Here is a 24,908-nt window from a genome sequence, read left to right on the forward strand (position 1 = left end):
GATCAATTTGGATGTTGAACGAATAGGGAAAAGATATGGGATTACAAGAAAAACACAGGTGAGGATAGAAAAGAAACAGTATAAAAAGAGGGTGTATCACTGACATTTCCAGCCAGAAGTCCTAACTGCAGTCTTCACCCAGTCCTACTCTCTCAGCTTCTTTTTCAGTACTAGCAGCAACAGCCAGCGAACGAACGAAAGAGCGATGAAACTCCTCACCCTCATCCCATTCTTCCTCACCACTCTCACCTACGTCATCGCCATACCCCTCGCGTCTCCCCAAGAAAATGCAGACTGCTCCGAGAACCACAACCACATCCACTGTCTCCTTCGGCGTTTCCCAACGAACGAACCAGACTGCTCCGAACACCCGATTCACTGTCTCCTCAAACGCGCTGCCACACAAGAGGAAGAAGAAGAAGAAGAGGAACCCGATTGTTCCGAACATCCGATTCATTGTCTTTTGAAGAGGGTTGCTACTGCTGCTGCTGCTGAGGAGCAGGACGAGCCGGATTGTAGTGAAGCTCCAATTCATTGTCTCTTGAAGAAACGGATCCCGCAGGATTGTGCTGATCACCCTATTCATTGTCTCGTCGAACGGGCTGCTCAACCAGACGCAGACTGTAGCGAGCATCCGATTCACTGTCTCTTGAAACGCGCTGTGCGGGGAGAAGGAGAACCCGATTGTAACGAACATCCGATTCATTGTTTGTTGAAGAGAGCTGCACAGGAGGAAGGGGAACCTGATTGCTCTGAACATCCGATTCATTGTCTTTTGAAGAAGGCTGCTGAACCGCAGGACGAGCCTGATTGTAGTGAAGCCCCGATTCACTGTTTACTTAAACGTGAGCTTTGATTCGCGCAAGCTGCTGTGATATGTTGAGGGCAGAATTGGTAAGCCCTGTTGTTTGCTATTGTAATTTGCATAGATTCTTGAATAGCGCTAACTGACATATGTTAGTAGAACGTCTGTGCAAGATTTGGGTTAATTTGATCTGGGATGAATAGTATATACGTAGCTTCTCGGATGCGTCTAGAATTGTTGGGTTCTGGAGTTGGTATGCGTGATCTTTGTATTTAATTATCCTCGTGTTTCTTTTGTGTTTCGTAACTGAGGTTTCAATGCTTCTTAATGACGTGAAAAAGAAGACGATGTTGACGAGGATGTCTAAATAGTTTATCAGTATATTTTGTCAAGTTAGCGAAAGCGGAAAGGCAAGCACCGTCTATAGCCAGTTATCATCGGAGCTCAAGCATCAACCGTTCATAGCCTAAATGCAAATACTTCCATCCGACGACGGCACAGCTGGTACGTTCGTTCCGTTCGCTCGTAGTATATATATCCGTTATGCTTGGCCAATAGAGCGTAATAGACTAGAATAGAGCACGGCAGGCAACCTTTCATGTGGCTGCATGAACATGTGACTGGCTATGTGAGAAAACACAAATGGAGGGATAAAAAGGGATAAAAGAGTAAGATTCTATGAAACAAAGTTTTCGAAACCGCCGATTGCCGGGGAGGGTAAGAAGAGATGTGTTAGATTCGCGTTCTTAAGCCGTACTAGTGGGCGGCAGAATCGGTAGATGACGCTGGAGCACACAGCGAGGAAGAGCTTTAAGAAGCGAGAGGAGAGAGGATGTGAGGACGTAGAGAGACGTATGACGGTAGTTGACGGAATGACAGAAAGACAACGTGTGTTTTCGGAACGAGGTGCCGTTCTTCGTCACTCGTATGTCGTGGCTACGATGTGATTCATTGTGAATCTGACGAGAAATCTGAGTGACGGAGACAATGGGGGGTGATGATCGTCGTGTCGATCGCTGTGACGCTAACACACTCGGCTGACGCAATTCGCTTCCGTGCACGGTCACCCAAAAATATCCCTCGTCCGAGAGGGAGAGCGCGTGACGCCACGATGGAATCCTTCTCTGACCTTGCCTGGCCCGTTCTTCCTCCGGCTTGCCCAGCGAGACAGGGTCAACTGACTCCATCTCATTCTATTTTTTTATGCGAGCGTTGTTGCGCCGAGAGTTTTGTTGATTTATTCCAAGCGATGGTGTCGCATGGCTTGCCACGGACATATTTTCATTTTAAATAAAGAGATGACGGGTTTAAGAGTGGGTTCGCCCCAACAGGTTCTCTCCTCTCTGCCTACTACTACTGGGTGCTAGTGGATTACTGGTGCTACTAGTGGCGCAAGCCTCCTCGCTTCGCCTCACCCCTGCTCGCTCTCTCGGTCTTCGTCCCTCGTTCGTCCGTCCCTCCTCTACACCATGCCCCGCGTGTCCTTCCTCCTTGCGAGTGCTCTCGCTCTTTTATTACCACACCTTCAAAGATATACTACTGCTAAAGCGCAGAGTGTTACTGTCTCTGTACCGGTTTCTAAACCGTCGAACGCAGCTCCGCTTGACCAAGGCTTGATTTCGTTTTCTATCGAGCAGGATAGATGGGTTGATTGGGCGGGTAAGAATGAGCCTAATGGGTTCTTTCTTAATACGCTTGAGAACTTGAGAGAGAGACAGGGAGGGACGCCTTGGATCCGGATTGGTGCGAACTCGGAGGACCATACGGATTTTAGTTTCGATGTTCAGGTGTGCCGTCACTCTTCTTCTACTGTCCAGTTCTGCATGTAGCTTACAGAAAGTTGTATGTGTACGTGATGGAAAGTTCTCCGAAACGATCTTCCCCACCCCCTCCGCATCAATGCCCTACCCCGAAGCAACAAACATAACAGTCGGTCAAAAATACTACAACCTCGCTTCACATCTCCCACGCGGGACGCACGTCATATGGGGCGTTAACCTTGGTAGTGATAACATCACTGCTGCTTTCCTTGAAGCGCGTGCTATTAAGACGGCTTTTGAGAGTGGGGAGGTGAAGGGAAAGGGGGTGGTGCTTGAGGGGGTGGAGATTGGGAATGAGGCGGATTTGTATGGGGGGAATGGGCATCGGAACCCGGCGAATTGGACTGTTGCGGAATATGTTAAGGAGTGGGTGGTCGATATTATTTTTATTCCGATTCAAGTGGCTAACATGATTTGTTTTTTGTTTTTTGTTATTATTACAGATGGACGACTTTCGCGAAGAACGTCTCCGTAGCAGCAGGTGTCAGCCAAAACGGACCCAAGTTCTTTGGATTAGCGTTCAGTCATAATGCACATTCGGGTACGGCGTTTTCGTTTGAGAATGCTGTGAAGGATGGGTTGTTGGATTCGAGGGAGGGGAAGTTGATTAATGAGTGCGTCTCTTTCTTTCAATGTTATTTTTGTTTTTTTCCGACTTCGGGTTTCTCTCTTGTGATTTGTGTTAATGTGATTTTAAATTTGGGGTTGTGTAGGATATCACAGCATATGTACTTCGGAAGCGGAGTAGCAGGCGTTGCTAATCTCCCGACTCTCATGTCCAAGACGCTTATTCGAGGGAACGTGTCTTCGCTCAAGCAGGATGTTGCTGATGTTCATGCGAAGGGGTTGGGATATGTCCTTGGGTGCGTTTTCCCTTTCCCGATTTTCGTGTTGAGTGCTTACGATTCCCTTCCGTCCGTTCTATCGCTCATTGTTCTCATTTCGAATGTTGATGGGGTGTGAATTGACTTTATGCATGGATGTTGACGTGCATTCATTGGGGCTTTGGATTTCTCCGCCGGATGATATTGGGTTCCTTGCTTTGATCGACGATGACAACTTCTCTTGGCCTTGGGGTTCTCTTCCATTCCGTCGGACTTTGACAACTTCGATGAACTACCGCTTTATGTCCTATGTCTGGTCTCGGTTCTTTGGTGGTTCCGAAACGTAAATGCTTCGATGCGTAAATGCGGATGATGCATTAATATGGGTGATGCATCTGGGCCGGGGCCGGTTGATAATGCATGCGCTCGGACTCGGACTCGGACACGAACGCGATTTTCGGAATCAAAAAATGGACCTGATATTGACCTGGACATAAATCGGATGCAATTCCGTCGCCGGACAAAATCAATTCTTGGCATTGGACTCCTTCCTTCCTTCGAACGTACTACCCGGTATGTATGCGTGCCGGACTTACGCGAAACAGTGAGACGAACAGCTACTTCAGTCACGGTGCACCTGGCGTGAGCAACGCAGCGGGTGCGGCAATCTGGTTAACCGACTATACGCTGCTTGCTGCATCGCTTGGTGTGAAGCGGATGCATTTCCATGAGGGTGTTGGGTTTAGGTATAACTTGGTGCGTATCGCATACTTATTCCTGTTACGAATATTTTCCTTCTATGCGTCAGTATCTAATTAACGTGGATAGATCCAACCCGTCACTCTAACCCGCTCAATCATCGACGCAAGTCCGATCTCCCCACTCCCTCCACATATCCAACCAACGTACTACGGTGCACTCATCGCAGCTGAAGCAGTCGGCACTTCTGGCTCCTCTTCCGTCGTCGAGCTCAATATCAATGATAACACGTTATCGGGGTATGCGGTGTTTGAGAAGGGCAAGGTGGAGAGAGTGGTGTTGATTGATTCGGATGCGTTTTTGAAGGGAGATAAGGTTAGGGGTGGGAGGAACGTTACGCTTAGCTTTTCGGCTGGTTCGGTGTCGGGGTTGGTGGATGGGAAGAGTGGAGGGAGTGTTAGTGTTAAGAGGTTGAATATCGGGTGCGTTTTATCCTTTTATCCTTTGTGTTCTAATATTCTGAATATTTCTCCCTCTCGGGCTCACCTTTTTTCTTTTCTCTTTTCTTTTGCACAATAGTCATGCAGACGATACGAAAGGCCTTACGTGGGCCGGCCAGTCCTTCGAAACGTCTGACGCGAAGCCTAGTGGTGCAGTTAAGAAAGAGACGATTAAAGTTGTGCAGAGTGGGGGTACGGTGAAGGTGAATGTTGGGATACAGGCGACGGAGATCGTGCTTTTGAGTTTTTAACTCGAGCTGTGTGTGGATGTGTCATTGTGTGTTTTGCTTACTTTGACATTTCGTGACTTTTGACTTTGATGGGGATATTAATGACTTTTGATGACTTTTTTTTCGTCACCTACGTACAGGATGACTTCTTCAATTTTGACGATTTTCGTTCGTTTTGTTTGCTGTTGTTTCTCCAGTCATAATGTCATAATACCTGCTGTCATTCATTCGTGTTGTCCTGTCCTCTGATACTACTTTGTTTTTTGTTCTGTTCATTAGACTTTTTGACTTTTTGGTGGTATACATTGACTTTTTTGCTTTGCCCCATTTGTCTCTACGTTGATTGCATGCTTTGTTATTACATAACATAATACATTGCTGTGCTTTCGTTGCAGTGGTATTGCTTGATGTGAAGACACTCCTAAGGTGTGTGCTGCTTCCGCAGGTACTTTTTTGTACCTTTGTAAACAATCTCATAAGTCAAAACATAAGGACTCTTGAAAATATATTCGAAGCACTAAAAGCTATTGTGTGCATTTCTGTGATGTTATAAGATAGAGAGAAAGAGGAAGTGTTGGCAGTGAATTTAGTTCTGGGCAGGCTCAGTAACTTGGATTTGATAAGATAGGACAACAACATTTAGGAATACTATTAGCTACACTCACTAGTCGGAAAGTTAATAGCACAGGTTTCCGCCCCACACTGTCTTTTGAAATGCCAGTTCAGATGACCTTTCACATAATAAACAAGCGACAAGAAGAGGAGTAAGACTGTGCAGCGCTCACACCAGAGGAGTACTCCACGATGGACTACAGTTGAATAAGGCAATCGTTTGTTATCTGAGTTTCTTCTATTACACTTATTTGATTTGATATGACGTCACGAGACGAGTGTAAGCAATAGAGATATTCTATTTTGCACATTGGCTTGCTTTGGTATCGTACAGCCTCTTCGTGTTCAGACCGTGTGATCAGCAGTGTATCCACTCTTTGATGTAATCATACACATTTCACATGAAGGGTCATCGAAGGGATAATATCAATATCAACGAAACATCTGAAAAAGTCAAATGAAAGCTGGAATATACTGGAAAGACGTGCAAAATAGGATATGTCCGCGGAATGGAGGAGCAAGTCTTGGATGCGTATTTTTGGCTATGAGCAAGGAGTTATGTGTTGCGAAGGTGGATTGTGTGTGGTGTTTTTCCCCAGCAGGACATATCCAGTCTGAGTCTGCACGCACGTCGCTTGCATTTTAGTCGCCGCTGGTCCGGCTCGGAATCCGTCCACGTGATGCAGACCAACTTGCGTCACTGTGCACAATCCTATAAACCCAGCCTCCGCCACACCCGTCCGCTCTTTCCACCTGCTAACTGCCCCTCTGTCCACCCTCATTTACCCTCCTTGCTGTCGTCGTAATTCGTCGCAGCACTTTCCTAACCCGTAACCATGTCTGCTGCCGTCGAAAAACGCGACATAAAGCAGCCTTTACTCTTCGAATGCGCATGGGAGGTCGCCAATAAAGGTCAGTCGTCGTGGCGCTTTCCTCACTTTTTCGACCTCTCTCCATTCGGGTTTTCTTGCATTTTCTGACTTATCACGACGCATATAGTCGGTGGTATCTACACCGTTATCAAAACAAAGGTCCCCGTCACCGTTTCCGAGTTCGGCGACCGTTATTGCCTCATCGGTCCACTCAGCTACAAAACGGCTCCGATGGAGGTTGATGCACAGGAACCTGAGGATGAACACTTGAAAGCTGCGATTGAGTCGATGCGCTTGAAAGGTATCAAGATTCTGTACGGAAGATGGCTAATCGAAGGTGCCCCGCGCGTCATGTTGTTCGATACGGGCAGCGCGTATCATTTTCTTGATGAGTGGAAGGGTGATCTATGGAACTTGGCGGGCATCCCGACTCCACCGAATGATCATGAAACGAACGAGACTATCGTCTTTGGTTATCTCGTTTCTTGGTTCCTTGGCGAGGTGCGTAGTTATTTTTTTTTCTCTCTCTTTATTTGCGTTTTCTGTTCTGCTCTTTCCCGCTAACTCCGTTCCGCGGGTTTTTAGTATGTTTCTCATCAGCTCGAGCACGCTGTTATCGCGCATTTCCACGAGTGGCAAGCCGGCTTGGCAATCCCGCTATGTCGGAAAAGGCACATCGATGTGACTACTGTGTTCACGACCCATGCTACGCTACTTGGGCGGTACCTCTGCGCGGGTAGTGTTGACTTTTACAACAACCTGCAATATTTCGATGTCGATCATGAAGCTGGCAAGCGTGGTATTTACCATCGCTACTGCATAGAACGCTCCGCGGCACATTGTGCAGATGTGTTCACGACCGTATCGCATATCACCGCGTACGAGGCCGAGCACCTTCTCAAGCGTAAACCGGACGGAGTCGTGCCGAATGGACTCAACGTCGTGAAGTTCCAAGCGATGCACGAATTCCAGAACCTCCATGCGCAGTCGAAGGCGAAGATCAACGACTTCATTCGCGGTCACTTCTATGGCCACTACGACTTCGATATTGATAACACTCTGTACATGTTTACGGCTGGGCGGTACGAGTACCGTAACAAGGGTGTCGATATGTTCATTGAATCGCTAGCGCGTCTGAATTATCGACTACAAAAATCGGGCTCGACTTTAACGGTCGTTGCATTCATTATTATGCCTGCCGCGACCCAATCATATACAGTGGAGGCTCTCAAGGGCCAGGCTGTCATTAAACAACTTCGGGATACCGTCTCCGACATCCAGACTCGCATAGGTGAACGTATATTTGAACATGCGGCGCGCTACACGGGGTGAGTTGTTCGAGTTCTCGAGCTTGAATGGAGATTCTGATGCTCTTTTAGTGAATCCGGTACGGAGTTCCCGTTAATAGACAGCCTTCTCTCGGAGCAAGACAAGGTGCTGTTGAAACGGCGAATCTTCGCTCTCAAACGCAATTCATTGCCACCTGTCACAACTCACAACATGGCGGACGACGCGCACGACCCAATCCTCAATCAAGTTCGTCGTGTTCAGTTATTCAACGGACACAACGACCGCGTCAAAATTATTTTCCACCCGGATTTCCTCAACTCGAACAACCCGATTCTTGGTTTGGATTATGAGGAGTTCGTCAGGGGCTGCCATCTCGGCGTCTTTCCGAGTTACTACGAGCCGTGGGGATACACCCCAGCAGAATGTACAGTTGTACGTACTTAGATCGTCCTTAGTTCTTATTGTGTCCGTTGCTTCTCACCTAGATGCGAACTCTGATCTCTCTGCTTCTTTCCTTTTGTAGATGGGTGTACCGTCTATTACGACAAATCTCTCCGGATTTGGCTCGTTCATGCAAGATCTAATCGAGGAACCTGCAGATGAGGGGTGCTACATCGTTGATAGGAGGATGAAGTCAATCGAAGAATCCGTTAACCAACTAACGGACTGCATGTTCTCGTTCTGCAACAAGACACGGAGACAGCGGATTAATCAGCGGAATCGCGTTGAGAGGCTTTCGCCGTTGTTGGATTGGAAGAATCTGGGGATTGAGTATTCGAAAGCGAGGCAGTTGGCGCTGAGACGTGCATATCCGGATTCGTTTAGTGATGAGGATGAGGAGTATGATTTTGCTGCTGGGGTGGAGAGGCTGCCGTTTTCGATGCCGGGAAGTCCGAGGTTACGTGCGGGTATGGCGACACCTGGGGATATGGGTACTTTGACGGAAGAGGTAAGTGGTGTCGTAGCTTTCCGGGATGGGTGGTTGATTGGCTTGGGATATTGACGCACGTTTGTGATTTTGTAGATGCAAGGATTGAGTACGAGCGATTATCGTGGAACTATGTGGCCAGGGAAGGAGGAAGAAGAGGAAGGCTATCCTTTGTACGTCTCATCTTTCCTTCTACGCTTCATTCGTTTCATCTCTCGCGGCTTCCATCTTTCCCCATCCTTCATATCCTTATCAAATCTTATCGAACTCCAAACTAACTTCATATCTTCTTTGCAGCCCGTTGGTGATGAAAGTCCGTTCACGCGCAAGTTCCATCCGATCCGGTGCGAGTACACCAGGTGGCGGCGCATACAAGAGCCTGAGCGAGAGAGACTTACAGAAGGCAGACGCAGCGCTGAGCCATGTAAACGAGAACCAAGAGGTGAAGGTGAACGGGGCATACTAAGTCTGGCGACAAGGGCGTGTTCTTGTCGAATTGATATGAATAACGTTGATCCTAAAGTGTTTGTTGTTTGCATCTTTCAACAATCTCTCCGTTTTTAACCTTTGCTACCATCATTGTTACCACTTTGCAATTTTTGTTTTACACCCCAACCCCCCTCTCTTACTCAGTCGTACTACTGTGTCGTGCTTTCATCTATGAGTTTCTTCCCCCTACAATTTACTTTTCCCCTTTCTCCTTTCCTCAACTTTCCCGTTTAACTTTTCAACCTTCTCTTCTCAATCTATGCGCTACACTGTTTGCTGTTGTCGACTACCCTGTTCATTTGTTTCCGTCATTTCTTTCTCATCGTTCAGGGATCTTTTATACATTTACATGTTCGTCAATTACCTTTGTTGTTCCCCTTCTTTCTTTTCTTTTAAATTTCGAGTTTTAAAGTTCAATATGAAGCAGCATTTTCGGTTGTGGAACGAAAATTCGAATTGCTCACTTTCACTAACAGATTTAGCTAGAAGTGATTGTTCAGAACGGATCTGGACTTGAGATCAACGAAATATAGACCTGTGTAACCAGAAGAAAAATATACTGTCGCGGTGCCCCTTGCAGACATGACCTACAACTGGACATTTTGCTATTACTCCTCCAATTCCCATTAAATCTTCATGAAATTTTGTATATATGTAGCTAGACATCTAATTGACATAAGTTTGAAATTTTGAGTCAAATAAATCAGTAGAAAAAAAGATATTATGTTTGCAATCCGAAGACAACAAAAAGTTGAATTTTTTGATGCTCTAAATCCTTTCCCACACATTGTATACTTTATATTAATTCAAATAATGCAAATATTGTTCTGTAAATTTACATTTATGTGTATTAGTATGTATAGTATATAGTTGTTTTTTTGCAAAAAGATCGATAACGTTTTGAGCAAGTTATAATGCATATCGCTATTAGTCTTATTCTGTTACATTAGAAGAATTAATCTACTAATATCTAACTTTATAATTTTTTATACAAAGCTATACTATTAAGACTTATACAATAAAGTTAATATTTATTATTATATGTATTAGAAGTATATGTTTGCAAAACATTATAACTTAAAAATAATTATTTGAATTTATATTAAGTTATTAATTTGGAGAGTGAGAAGGAGAACGTGTACACCAGTAACTACCCACCAAACCTTCCTCAGACATGGGACTTCGTTGTCCAAACAGGCCCGCGAAGTGTCCTGGCTGACGTCCATCATCAACATCAATCCATCTCTCAGGAGCAGTCAGACGAGGCATCAGCAAGTAGCGGAACTGCAACAGCAGAAGGAGTGCAAGATCGCAGCGAAGGAGGAAGAGCTCAATCAGCATTGACGTGAGATGACAGAACGCTTGCAACTGCGCAAAGAGAGAGAGATCGCTGAGCAAACTTGACAACCCAGGCATCAGAAGGAGAAAGATGGCAGAGCAGAGGAACAGCAGCGAATTCTGGAAGCAGAGGAGCAGGAGGAGAGCAAGCAGCAGAGGAGAGCAAGCAGCAGATGGCAGAACGTAGGCAAGAGACTCCAAGTCATCACGACAAGCCTGTTCCTGTAAAAAGAACTGTATATTCCATTAATAAATAGACTGTAAATGAATTCTATAATGTAATTATCTTCATCTCTATCCAGACAAAAGTAAATTGGTCTGATAGGATTAAAGTCGAGTCCGCGTACTAAGTCTATGTGCGTGCAGATCTGCCTAAGTCTCCTTTCCCACGGGGTGTCCACTTGTGGGTCAGACGCGTCAAATCTCACTTTTTGACTTATCATTTTGTAAAATCAATGAAATATTTATTTTTTAATATTTTATTAAAATAAAACCAACATTTTTTAGCTAAGATGTTGTAATATATAATTGTAATTTTTTGTGGTATAAAACAGTTGTAGTAAGTAATAATATGAAAAATAGCTCAAAAGTGACCGGTTGGGGCACCTCCACAGTAAGACAAGCAGAAAAGCTTACTTTGTCTACCGCTCTGACACCTTGCATCTAACCAAAGTCAAAACCACAACAAGGGACAAAGTCCGAAGGAAGTCAAACCAGTACTACAATTGACCTGTCAATGCTAGAGAGATCTCTTTGTAAGGCTGTAAGTATTATTACAGTTATGTAGAATATGTCAGTAGACTAGAATGTGTCTCTGCATTTATAAACAGATAAATAAATAAATAATCTTTGTTTTTATTATTTTACTCAGAACAGACAGGAAAACAATAGTTCTAGGATTAAATAGAGTCCAATCAACAATAGGATAAATAAATAAGAGTGTAGAGAAAGTGAGGATAAAATAAAATAAGATTCCACTGATGAAATGAATAAGAGTCCAGTAAAAGCAAGAATAACTAAGTGGACAGAATAATGATATGAGTGGTGACCAGCACTGAAACAAATAAACCATCAAGATACTAGGGAATAACTGCAAACAGCTACAAATGTATGTCCCACACATCGGACTGAGCCTTCTTCATTGGTTCCCAATGCTGCTGTAGGAGCTATTACAAGTATGATAAATCAGCCAAGCTCATAACTGACAATCACAAGTTAATTTACTTTCACCAAATTCAATGTTGCTTATGGTCCTCAACCTGAAGCTGGTTCCTCCGTTTACTCCCCTTTCCCCCGCCTCCTTCAGATTGATTAGAAGGTGACTTCCGAGGACACTGAGAAGTGCCGGACTTGCAGAACGATTGAGAATCGCTCCGATTATATTGTTCGTGGGATGTATTTGATCTTTCACTATTTTCATTACAGAACAAAACATCACACTATGGACACCTGAGCCAGACAATAATAATTATACACAAGTACGTCACTTACAGGCCAAAGTATAGGATTTGGTCTTGAATGAGGATTCTGACAAGGTGGAACCCTTCGAAACCGGATGATATACGCCAGTACTCTACTGCCTTGAAGAGGGCTAGACAGAGTAAAATTGTCCCGTACACTAAGGGAATGATCCTACAAGTTGTTGTTAGAAAAAAGGGTGTAGAATATAGCTTTAATACACACCAGAAGGTGTTGATGATTGTATTCAATTGTGTGGAATTGCGGCTTACACAAATGTCAAACGTTTGTGCAAGATGTAGATAAGTAACTATGAAGTGTTGTTTCAGTTTACTTGTTGGCTTTCTAACGTAAGTATTGGCAATGTACCATCTCCAGAAAGAGTCCTATAAATAGTAAGCACAATATTCACACTTGCTTCCACAGCAAGGAGGAGTTTGAGGAAGACGGAAAGTCTCCTGTCTGCTATAATTTGAATGAGCAATCTCCTAGAAGACTAATTGCTTACTTTGTTCATAAAGTGCTACAACACGAATCTGAAGAATGTCTAAAGAATATTTGTTTTTATAAAAAAAAACGTCTTGAAGATTGGTAACATTCACTTACAATCCACGAGGACGATTATAATCAAGGCTGATGCATGGTTTTCCATTGTATTGAAATCATGATAAATAACTGTAAGAGGCTCACCACATAAGTTGTTGATCCATCGTCCAGCCTGACCTAGCATTTAAGTCAACAATAAGTATTAACAGTCAGGAGCAGCAACATACAGCTATACATGACACATGTCCACAAAAGATGTTAGCACACTGTCTTGATACTGGTATTCAATTCTGACCTCAAACGATTTTGCTTGAAGCCATCGCCTGTTGCATAACAACACTGTCAGTTACTTCTCCTAAGCCACGAGATCGTGGTACGGTAGCGTATGGTATGGAATATTGTCAACTTACTAACCAAAACCAAAATCGCTGAAAGGATTCCAGTGTAGTGATTCTGAATCTCAACGCTTAGAATGGGCTCAGTTATTATTCATCTCAGCAGCTCTCACCATAAAGTAAAGCAAGCTAACAGTGCTGCATGGTTTAGACTTTACAACTATCAATTGACCATGAACCTGTATGTGAACGAATTGCGAGCTCACCCAGAAGTATTTCATCTGTAAAGATAGAGTCAATAGGTGCCTGTGAGATACCAAGATGATAATCATACTTGTTTATTCAGTGTTAAGACTTGAATAATACATTCCGTTAGCGAGGCTTTGGCACAAGAAACCGCAGTACAAACAAGTGTTGTAGACGAGGATGGCCAACATTGCCACGTCGAAATACATTTCAGTGATGTGTTCGGCAAAGAACATCTGTGCCCTGTTCGGCTTGATTGGCTCAGCATGTGAACGGGTAAATAACGATTGGACATGTATATAGTCAAGAGATTGATTCGCCATTGAAGGAGGAGGATGCGGGATAAGGTACGACCATGAACTAGTAATCCTTTTATAAGGGTTGTTGACGTGAAGCTGATGCGAATTGCGCGTATGCGTTGAATGTCTTTGATGCAGGACGCGTAAACTCCACTAGATGTTCGGTCTCACTTGAAATGCGAGGTCTCTATGGAGAATAGTGCTGCATCGTTGTTAGCCAGGAATCAGCATGTCCGATCGATGATCTGTCGCCGCATAGATCGCATAGGAGTAATCGCGCTCTATAATGCGTTTCATATAATTACCCTTCTTTGGGAGTAACACCAGCTGAGGAGCAATTTAACTGCTTCACTTGGTCTGCTGGAATGACTTACCAACAGCCTTGGAAACAGGTTAATGAAATGGATTCACCTCTGGCATGTTGAGTTCTGTTTTAGTAGCATGTGCATCCGTATTGTGTTCGGGCAGTTTATCATAGCAGTCTCATCCACAACTGATTCTCTACTTTACTGTGCCCCTTCGGATCATTGTGTAGCATAGATGATAGCAGACAATGCCCTTGACAGAATATTCTTTCCTATAGCCTTGTGAGAAGCGTCCAGTGCACGAATTGCAAAGTATCAATGTACAGTCAGTGACTAGCATCAACAGTTTTACATGTGGACAACTTTGTCATAACTACAGTTTTGAATTATTACGTGTGAGTGGATAAATGTTGTGAGCACGGACTGGATTGCAAATGCAAGGTGATTGCATGCCTGAATCATTACTTGGATTGATTGAATCAATCTTTGACTATTATACCTTCATTACCAGACTTCAGGTATGTCTTCTTCCACTGTCCTTGCACATATAAGATAATATGAAGGTGAGGTGCATATTGACTCATATCAATGTTTTGAACAATGTAAGAAGTCCAATGAATCGGGCTTTGTGCATCTAAACTTACTTATTATTGCTCTTCTCACAGAGGCATCACTTGTGCATCCATTCATCTGGTTGAACAGATTATGATTAGCAAATGGAAGTAGCCATCAAAGCAAGTGTCATGACAAAGCTTATAGATTTACTTATTTCAGTGATTCAATATATGCACAGGTAGAAACGATCAAGACAATCCAGAAGCTGACAGGTCAAGAACACACAGTTCAGAAAAAATGATACCAAACAAGATATTAGAATGCCAATATAGGTACAGTGATCGAAGACATCGTGCCCACTTACAACAAGGACGCAAATGAAATTTCCGCCATCTTTTCGAAAATATGTTCGGTTCCTTGTTAGGAAATCGAATTGACGAACTGACTTCTATTAGATGAGGGAACGAAGACAACTATAAGGCATGTTGCATTATTTGATCAGTGGTTGTGCCGAATAGTGAGTTGCCACTATTAGCCAGTAGATCTAATTGGATATTCATAACTGGGGAATTTGGACTTCTACAAAGGGCAGAGCCAAACTAGCCGAGTATCCGAGTAGTACGGCTGTTGCTTTGTTGACTGTAAGTTCTGTAAGCAGCCTGACAACTTTGCTTTGGCAACGGAATTTTCTGTGACAAATTTATTTGTCATTTTGAGGGTGCAACGGCACTTCCAGGCACAGCTGTAGCAGTAGAAGGGAAGAGAACTACCATTTGTTTAGAAAGTAACACATAAATAAGTTGTGATAGGGACAGGCGATTGGAGGAGCGACAAGGTGCCTCTAATAACTGGTTCCACAGTGTTCTAGTCACTAGTGCAACTAGCAAATTCGGTACTTGTTGCATGAGCAAATAGCTTGGGATTATTATCCAATAGGCTCTAAGTTTAGGGAGGCTTGGACCTAACCAGGATGCCCGAAAGACATTGTAGGGATTGTTCGTCCCCGGAGGAGGACGCTTCTCAGTACCGAAAATACTCTGCTCTGAGATTAACTGTTCCATATCACGTGATATCAAAATCTGACTTTGTACCTGAAGCGCGATATTTACCATTACCATCGCTACTGCATAGAATGCCCCCGCGGAAGATTGTGTAGATGTGTCTACGACAGTGTCGGATATCACTGCGTACAAGGCTGAGCACCTTCTCAAGTGTAAACCGGGCGGAGTCGTTCCGAATGGGTTGAACATTGTGAAGTTCCAAGTGCACGAATTCCAGAACCGCCATGCGCAGTAGAAGCCGAAGATCAACGATTTCATTCGTGGTCATTCCTATGGACGCTACAACTTCGATATTGATAACACGTTGTATATGTTGACAGCTAGGCGGTACGAGTACCGTAACAAGGGTGTCGATAATAGATGTGTTCATTGAATCGCTAGCGCGTCTGAACTATCGACTGCAAAAAGTGGAGTCCACCATCACGGTTGTTGCATACATTATCATGCTTGCCGCGACCCAGTCATATACGTTGGAGGCTCTCAAGGACCAGGCTGTCATTAAACAACTTCAGGACATCGTCGCCGATATCCACTCTCACATCGGTGTCATTCGGTGAACGTATTGTCGAACATGCGGCGCGCTACTCGGGGTGAATCGTTCTAGGTCTTCGAGAGCTTGAATGGAGATTCTAATGCTCTCTTAATGAATCCGGTTGGACTTCCCGGAAACAGACAACCTCCTGTCGGAACAAGACAAGGTGTTGTTGAAACAGCGAATCTTCGCTCTCAAACGCAATTCGCTACCTCCTGTTACAACTCATAACATAGCAGACGAAGCGCACGACCCCATTCTCATTGTCAACCAGACTCGTCGTGTTTAGCAATTCAACGGACACCATGACTGTGTCAAGATTATTTTCCACCCGGACTTCCTCGACCCAAACAACCCGACCCTTGGCCTGGATTACAGGGAATTTGTCAGGAGCTGCTATGTCAGCGTCGTTCCGAGTTATTACGAGCTTCAGAATACACTCTGGCAGAATGTATAGTTGTACGCGCTAAGATCGCCCTATATATTTATTGTGTCCACCGCTTCTTACCTAGATGCGAACTCTGATCTTCTCTCTTCCCTTTTTTCCCTAGATGTGTGTACCGCCAAACACGACGAACCTCTCCGAATTTGGATCATTCACGCAAGATCTAATCGAGGAACCTACAGATGAAGGGCGCTACATCGTTGATCGTCGTGTGAAGTCAATCGAAGAAACTGTCAACCAACTAACAGACTGTGTATTCTCGTTCTACAACAAGACGCGGAGACAACGGACTAATCAGCATAATCACGTTGAGAGGCTTTTACTGTTGTTGGATTGGAAGAATTTGGGGATTGAGTACTCGAAAGCGAGGCAGTTGGCGCCGAGTCGTGCATATCCGGATTCGTTTAGTGATGAGGATGAGGAGTATGATTCTGCTGCTGGGATGGAGAGGCCGCCGTTTTCGATGCCTGGAAGTCCGAGGTTACGGGCTGGGATGGTGACGCCTGGAGATATGGGTACTTTGACGGAAGAGGTAAGTGTCGTGGCTTTCCGGGATGGATGGTTAATTGGTTCGGGATATTGACGCACGTTTGCCCTCTCTTTTCTGGATGCAGAGGTTGAGTACGAGCGATTATCATGGAATGATGGGGCCAGGGAAGAAGGAAGAAGAGGAAGGCTATCCTTTGTACGTCTCATCTTCCCTTCTCAGCTTCGCCCATATTTCTCTTTCGATCTCCGCCATCATTCTTAACCTTATCATTTCTTGTCGAAACCTCTACTGATTTATTTTGTATTCAATAGCCCATTGGTGATGAAGGTCCGTTCACGCGCAAGTTCGATCCAATCCGGCGCAAGCACGCTTGGTGGCGGAGCGTACAAGAGCCCGAGCGAGAGACTTGCAGCATTGAGCCACGTAAACCAGAGTCAGGAGGTGAAGGTGAATGGGGCGTACTAAGTCTGGCGACAAGGCTGTGTTCTTGTCGGATTGATAAGAATAGCATTGGTCCTGAAATATTTGTTGTTTGCGCCTTTCAACGGTTTTTATACCTCTCTGTTACGACCCTTGCAAAATTTGTCTTACCGCTCCTTGCCCCGTCCCGTCATATCGCCACGTCGTGTTTCCACTTTTGAATTCCTTCCGTCAACAATTCACTATTCTCCTTTCTCCTTTCCTCAACTTTCACGTTTTACTTTTCAACCTTCTCACTCGATGTGCTACACTGTTGATGTTGATGTTACCCGTTATCATACATTTACATCATTGTTTCCGTTCAGTAATCTTCTACTCATTTACATGTTCATCAATACCTCTGTTGTTCCCATATTCTCTTCTTTCAAGTTTCAATATAAGGTAGCATTCTCAATTGTGGATTGAAAAATCAAATTGTTTGACTTGTTCTTTCGGATTTCGTGTTGAGTCTGGTGCTTCTATCCTGCCTGTCTGACCAAGACCATGGATAAACGTGTTTGACTCCCTGGTCAGGCTGGAGTCATGCCACGCTTTTGTATCTAATCTCATTCATCCAACAATTCCAAAGATCAGAGAGAGCTCAATCAACAACAGATTACATGAATAAGAGTCTGGAAAAAAAATTAGAATACAGTAAAATATGTCATAATGCATTAAGATTTTCTGTAACAAAGTTGAGTTTACCTGCTAAAATTGTATGTAATAATGCATAAAGTCCATAATGCATTGAAATTCAGTCTTCTCCCAACGTTATGCATTATGACACATTTTACTGTAAATAAATTGGCAAAATAATGTTCTGATAGGCAACAGTCCTAAAGATCAGAGAGTCCAATAAAACAACAAACTAATGAATAAGAGTCTAGTAAAAGAAAGAGTAATTCAATGGACAGAATAATGATCTGAGTAGTGTCCAGTGTTACTACAGGTAAACCATCAAAATACTAAGGAATAACTGTGAACAACTACAAATGTATGTGTTAAGACAAGACTACACAAGAGTATGTCTCAGATGATATAAACTACATTACAAGCAATGACAAACGATGATGGAATACCTTCCATCATACATTCTACATCTGAGACATACCTACATAGTATATATAGACTAACTAATCAATGGACAATGAAGCAAGCTGCAAGAGAGCAAGCTGAGTCCACTATCCCCCCCTCTTTGTGTGATCCCTCTAAGCCTCTCACATAACCTCTCTTTCCTTTCTTAACAGGTTATGAGCCTTGAGCTCCCTGCCTACACTTTATCTACACTCTACTACATTTATGCTCTATACAGTTCTACACATCACATGCATGCATGCAGCATAATACAATACAGAACTCAACTCACCTGTCTGAGTATCCCAAACGCAAATCAATACACTGTGAACACACAATCTACTGTACTACATATGACCCAGACATTATATGATTGTCATCTTAGTGATTATGATCATTGGCCCAGTAATAATATAATCTATGCAGGCAACATTGAAACTACAATGAGTATCACTTACTACAATTATTAAATACTGAAATACTCTATAATATCATAGAGATTATGTTATAATAAATTAACTGATCATACTACAGACAAATGTTAAAAAGATTAATAAAGCAAACACTACTCTTCTGCTATTAACATTACAATAGTACAAATGATTGACACTGTCAACAAGCATACATATGTTATAGTATAAATCAAATAATAACACATATAGTAATATCACAGCCAAACAATTAATGCTCAAAACGAGCACATATATGCTAAACAGCATATTAAATTGAATAAATAAAACATCTAACATGTATTATAAACAATAATACAATTGCAGACACTATAATAACAACAAAAATAACAATAATAATGATAATAATACAGATAGAACTAACAGAATGAATACAGAACAATATAATAACTAACACATATTATGGTTGAGCAATTATATGTAACATATCAGATTCAGCAGTTACATGTCAGATATTGTGATTACTTATCAGATACTGAATATAATACACATATCTAAGATATACAGACAAGTACAGATATACAAAAGTATAATGAATAACTACAAACCAAAAAACAATACTACAGAGCATATAAACTAACTACACACAAAGAAATAATGTCATAACATGTAAATACTAACTACAGTACAAGACAAGTGCAAAATTATAATTATTAAACAAATGATACTACTTTACACATTAATACAATTGTGTAAATGTATACTAACAATGAACAAAAGAATTATATCTCTATTATACTCAAAACAATGTAACAATACAACTTAATTACACAGAATGTCTTTTCACAGCAGTTGATTATATAATAAATTTCAAAGTTGTAACAGTAACATCAACTGTACAGTGTATATACCTTAATGAACAATTATTAAATTTACATTGTGACAATGTAGCTTGTAGGAGTAAAGTATTAAGCTGATAAGGCTACTACAACAAATAATACAAATATAATTATTACAAACACATTATTATAATAATTACGATCGAAAATAATCATAATATAATATGATTAAATAAATTAATAAAATGTTTAAGCCATTATCTTAGACAGTATAATATAAAATAGGTAATAACAGATGTGAGCACACTTAATAGAACTCAGCACACTTATTAAAAGTGCTACATAAATAATAATTACAATGTTATTAAATGAATATTATACAGAAATAAACAAATTACTATATGTTTTCAACACAAAAACAAAATATTCATTCATAGTTATAAACAATTATTAATAAAAGATAATGAGCACAAACAAAACTTGTATATTATACATAATGTGTACTTATCTACTATAACAAACAAAATACACATTATATAAGTTGACAAACATTAACAGTAACAAAGATATAATAGTAATAACATTTAAATTACTCATTATAGAATATAACAAATGTTACACACTGCTTTAAAATACTAATAATTAGAAATTGAACCATGAAAGCAATTACAATTATTATATATATAAATATTATATTATAACAACAATTAATAAACAATTAAAGAAATATCCAATTCTTTAAAGAAATACCTTCTTGAATTGAAGGGGAGAAAATGGATAATATGCATGAAAAATTAATAACTAAATATAAACAACAGAACAGAAAGTATAACACTACAGACACTACGAAAAATAGAATAACAAAATGTATGGACTAAGTACTGACTAAGTAATAGAAGTTACAGACAGACATAACAGATTATAAAGGTAAATCATTTGGTACAAAGCAAAACTATGTTGATTGGAACTAAATAACAGAAGTCAACACAATGTGCAATTAAACTTCAACATTAAATAAATAATAATTCTACTATGAAACAAATGCTCATACTTGGAAAATAATATTAATATGATAATATAATTAACTCAACAGTGTTTAATACGAAAATAAATAATATGTAGACAATTATCACATCATATAATGAAATAATTCATCAATTCAGACTATAGTTCATGGATAAAAGTGATGAATAATGAAAATAATACTTCAGAACATACATAAAACAATAAATAATATATCCATAGGATAATACAAATATAATTGTAATATAATTCACAACTACAACCAAACAATACACAGATAATAACTATATAAACAAGTATGGAGTGTATACATTTACATAGATGTTATGTCTGGCCACAGGCATCTTACTATGTGTCTAGGTGCATTGTATATGTATTATATCATGAATGTATTGTTTGTTTGTTCACTTTACATTATTGTTTATACATATGTATTAATTTATTAACATTATGTTTGTTTATTGATTGTTTCTGATGCATCCTGAGTAACTATACAATCTGTTGCATTGTTTCTTTAATAGCCAACATAGTTATCTGTTGTAAATCATTTCTATTGTGCATTTGTATTATTTATTATTAACAATGTTGTTGTGAATTGTTACAATCATAGTATTGTGTATATATATGTGTGTATGTTATGGCTATTGTTCTTTGCTTTTTCTTTTGCAAAGAATAATGTATTGTAACACAATCTGCATATGATTGATATATCAGATTATGTTTACTATAATTGTTTCCTAGTGTACTTTAGTTAATCTAGTGCTATGTGCAATTGTAGTATTTGTTCAACATTTTATTTGTTAATTGGTTTGCTAGGTAAAACATTTTATATATTGGTTTTATTTATTTTATTTGAATCATTGTATAGATATACCTATTAGTATCTATCCAATGTATTTCATAGTATTATAATACTGTTCACACTTGTATTAATTGTGTAGTAAGGGCAAATTAATTGTTTGTACAAGAATCGATTTAATAGTTTTATTTAATTATCAAATATATGTTAGCATAAAACCTCATTAATCTCAGAATGAAGCAATCTGGCAAAAACAAATATTATTACTGATATACAATCAATGCAAAGCTTCAATCTGAAGACATAAATCAGCTATTACTGAATGCTTAATGTATATACAAATGTAGACAAACATGGACAGCAATGATTAAAGAAGGATATTATTACAACATCAAATATACATTTTACTAGTGTGATTCATTAGTTTCACAGCAAAGTAAAAGGAAATTACTAGAGTACTCAAACAAACTTAATAACAAACAATATGACTGAATAACAAACAATAAAACGAAACAAGCAATTGCATTTATGATTTAAATATGCACATATACATACCTATGCATGCTAACAAGATTCTGCAGGTCTCTGAAGCATTTACAAATTATTTAATAACATTTACAAACAATCTATTATGATAACAATACTGTTATTCAACAGTATATTATGAACAAACAAACTAATTAAATATACTTAATCAATATAACATCAGACAAACTTAACACAAAGTGGATGACATTCAGAACAGACAGTACACAGAACAGACAATGCATTACTACAATGCTAATAATATTATTATTAACTACATCAAGTTATAAATGTGTTACACAAACAAACAACTGTACAATACAGTTATAATGATTAAACTATCTATACAAACTGCAAGCAAACATCTTACAAGTCTACTAGACCTAGTAAGAGTTTGAAGGAGAGTGTTAAGACAAGACTACACAAGAGTATGTCTCAGATGATATAAACTACATTACAAGCAATGACAAACAATGATGGAATACCTTCCATCATACATTCTACATCTGAGACATACTTACATAGTATATATAGACTAACTAATCAACAGACAATGAAGCAGGCTGTGAGAGAGCAAGCCGAGTCCACTATCCCCCCCTCTTTGTGTGATCCCTCTAAGCCTCTCACATAACCTCTCTTTCCTTTCTTAACAGTATGTTCCACGTGTCAGACTGAGCAGCCTTCATTAGCGCCTGATGCTACTGCAGGAGTTATAATGACAAATCAGCCGTATTCAAAACAGAAAATGGCAAGTCAATATACCTTCTTCAAGTTGAATAATACTTATAGTCCTCAACCCCAGACTGGTTCCTCCATTTGCCTCTCTCTCCCCTGCCTCCTTCAGATTGATTAGAAGGTGACTTCCAAGGACACAGAGAAGTGCCGGACTTGCAGAACGATTGAGAATCGCTCTGATTATATTGTTCGTGGGATGTATTTGATCTTTCACTATTTTCATCACAGAACAAAACATCACACTATGGACACCTGAGCCAGACAATAATAATTATACACAAGTACGTCACTTACAGGCCAAAGTATAGGATTTGGTCTTGAATTAGGATTCTGACAAGGTGGAACCCTTTGAAACCGGATGATATACGCCAGTACTCTACTGCCTTGAAGAGGGCTAGACAGAGTAAAATTGTCTCATATGCTAAGGGAATGATCCTACAAGTTGTTAGAAAAAAGGATATAGAATATAACTTTTATACACACCACAAGGTGTTGACGATTGTATTCAATTGTGTGGAAGTGCGGGTTACACAAATGTCAAACGTTTGTGTAAGATGAACTATGAAGTGTTGTTTCAGTTTACTTGTCAGCTTTCTAAAGTTTTGGCAACGTACCATCTCCAGAAAGAGTCCTATAAATAGTAAGTACAATATTCACACTTGCTTCCACAGCAAGGAGGAGTTTGAGGAAGACGGAAAGTCTCCTGTCTGCTATAATTTGAATGAGCAATCTCCTAGAAGACTAATTGCTTACTTTGTTCATAAAGTGCTACAACACGAATCTGAAGAATGTCTACGGAATATTTGTTTTTATGAAAAAAACGTCTTGAAGATTGGCAACATTCACTTACAATCCACAAGGACGATTATAATCAAGGCTGATGCATGGTTTTCCATTGTATTGAAATCATGATAAATAACAGTAAGAGACTCACCACATAAGTTGTTGACCCATAGTCCAGCCTGACCTAGCGTTTAAGTCAACAATAAGTATTAACAGTCAGGAGCAGCAACATACAGCTATACATGACACATGTCCACAAAAGATGTTAGCACACTGTCTTGATACTGGTATTCAATTCTGACCTCAACCGATTTTGCTTGAAGCCATCGCCTGTTGCATAACAACACTGTCAGTTACTTCTCCTAAGCCACGAGATCGTAGTACGGTAGTGTATGGTATGGAATATTGTCAACTTACTAATCAGAACCAAAACCGTTGAAAGAATTCCAGCGTAGTGATTCTGAATCTCAACGCTTAGAATGGGTTCAGTTACTATTCATCTCGGCAGCTCTCACTGTAAAGTAAAGCAAGCTAACAGTGCTGCATGGTTTAGACTTTACAACTATCAATTGACCATGAACCTGTATGTGAACGAATTGCATGCTCACCCAGAAGTATTTCATCTGTAGATAGAGTCAATAGGTGCTTGTGAGATACCAAGATGATAATCATACTTGTTTATTCAGTGTTACAGTAAGACTTGAACAATACATTCTGTTAGCAAAGTTTTGGCACAAGAAATCGCAGTACAAACAAGCGTTGTAGACGAGGATGGTCAACATTGCCACGTCGAAGTACATTTCAGTGATGTGTTTTTCAATGATGTGTTCGGCAAAGAACGCCTGTGCCCTGTTCGGCTTGATTGGCCTCGCATGTAAACGGGTAAATAGCGATTGGACATGTATATAGTCAAGAGATTGATTCGCCATTGAAGGAGGAGGATGCAGGATAAGGTACGACCATGAACTAGTACTCCTTTTATAAGGATTGTTGACGTGAAGGTGATGCTGATTGGGCGTATGCTTTAAACGTCTTTGATGTAGGATACAAAGACTTGAGTAAAAGTATGGTCCGACCCGGAATGCAATGTCTCTATGGAGAAATTCGGCTACGCCGTTGTTAGACAGGAATTGATATTTCCGATCAACGACCTGTTGCTGAGAGGATCACATAGGAGTAAGCCTGCCCACTGACGTGTTTCCTATAATGGCATCTTTGTCATTTGTAGTAGTTGAGGAGCAACTCCATTGCTTCACTATCCTTCTGGGAAGACATACTGCTAGGTCAAGTACAAGAGATGTATCTTTAGAATTTCAAGCCCTGCTGTAGTATACTCTCCTGTTTCGCATACAGCTAGCTTATCATAAGTCTTATTCACTACCGCTGATGTGCCACTGTTAGTGTCCGCCTTCAGATCATTGTGTGGCATAGTAGACAGTATTGATGCCCTTTTCGGATTATTATTTTCGGCGTCTTGCCACGAGCAGCCAAGACATGAATTGCGGGGCATCGATGTACATTCAGTAACCAGCATCAACAGTATCAATTTCAGATAGTTTTGTCACGACTACGAATTTGACAG

At 40.8% G+C, this 24,908-nt stretch overlaps 4 protein-coding genes across 4 annotated transcripts; all 4 read left to right on the forward strand.

Moving 5' to 3' along the window:
• On the forward strand, positions 1 to 1,635 carry FOMMEDRAFT_22397 (uncharacterized protein). Its single transcript, XM_007269356.1, has 2 exons — positions 1 to 1,168; positions 1,224 to 1,635. Exon 1 carries the CDS (start codon positions 206 to 208, stop codon positions 854 to 856), a length of 651 nt encoding a protein of 216 aa, XP_007269418.1. The 5' UTR covers positions 1 to 205; the 3' UTR covers positions 857 to 1,168; positions 1,224 to 1,635.
• Positions 1,636 to 2,062: 427 nt separating this feature from the next.
• Positions 2,063 to 5,272, forward strand: FOMMEDRAFT_22402 (uncharacterized protein). Its single transcript, XM_007269357.1, has 7 exons — positions 2,063 to 2,592; positions 2,669 to 2,991; positions 3,069 to 3,239; positions 3,339 to 3,488; positions 4,055 to 4,205; positions 4,278 to 4,630; positions 4,728 to 5,272. Exons 1-7 carry the CDS (start codon positions 2,275 to 2,277, stop codon positions 4,897 to 4,899), a joined length of 1,638 nt encoding a protein of 545 aa, XP_007269419.1. The 5' UTR covers positions 2,063 to 2,274; the 3' UTR covers positions 4,900 to 5,272.
• Positions 5,273 to 6,233: 961 nt separating this feature from the next.
• FOMMEDRAFT_112192 (glycogen synthase) lies at positions 6,234 to 9,444 on the forward strand. Its single transcript, XM_007269358.1, has 7 exons — positions 6,234 to 6,402; positions 6,490 to 6,863; positions 6,948 to 7,690; positions 7,742 to 8,084; positions 8,176 to 8,601; positions 8,677 to 8,753; positions 8,878 to 9,444. Exons 1-7 carry the CDS (start codon positions 6,327 to 6,329, stop codon positions 9,044 to 9,046), a joined length of 2,208 nt encoding a protein of 735 aa, XP_007269420.1. The 5' UTR covers positions 6,234 to 6,326; the 3' UTR covers positions 9,047 to 9,444.
• Positions 9,445 to 15,121: 5,677 nt separating this feature from the next.
• Positions 15,122 to 17,508, forward strand: FOMMEDRAFT_170015 (uncharacterized protein; the record flags this gene model as incomplete). Its single annotated transcript, XM_007269359.1, has 8 exons — positions 15,122 to 15,205; positions 15,283 to 15,414; positions 15,533 to 15,755; positions 15,885 to 16,009; positions 16,064 to 16,195; positions 16,296 to 16,721; positions 16,804 to 16,874; positions 16,991 to 17,508. The coding sequence occupies 8 exons, from the start codon at positions 15,122 to 15,124 to the stop codon at positions 17,142 to 17,144; spliced, it is 1,347 nt and encodes a 448-aa protein (XP_007269421.1). The 3' UTR covers positions 17,145 to 17,508.
• Positions 17,509 to 24,908: the final 7,400 nt, after the last annotated feature.

Source organism: Fomitiporia mediterranea (assembly GCF_000271605.1).
Source record: "Fomitiporia mediterranea MF3/22 unplaced genomic scaffold FOMMEscaffold_9, whole genome shotgun sequence".
Lineage (NCBI taxonomy): Eukaryota > Fungi > Basidiomycota > Agaricomycetes > Hymenochaetales > Hymenochaetaceae > Fomitiporia > Fomitiporia mediterranea.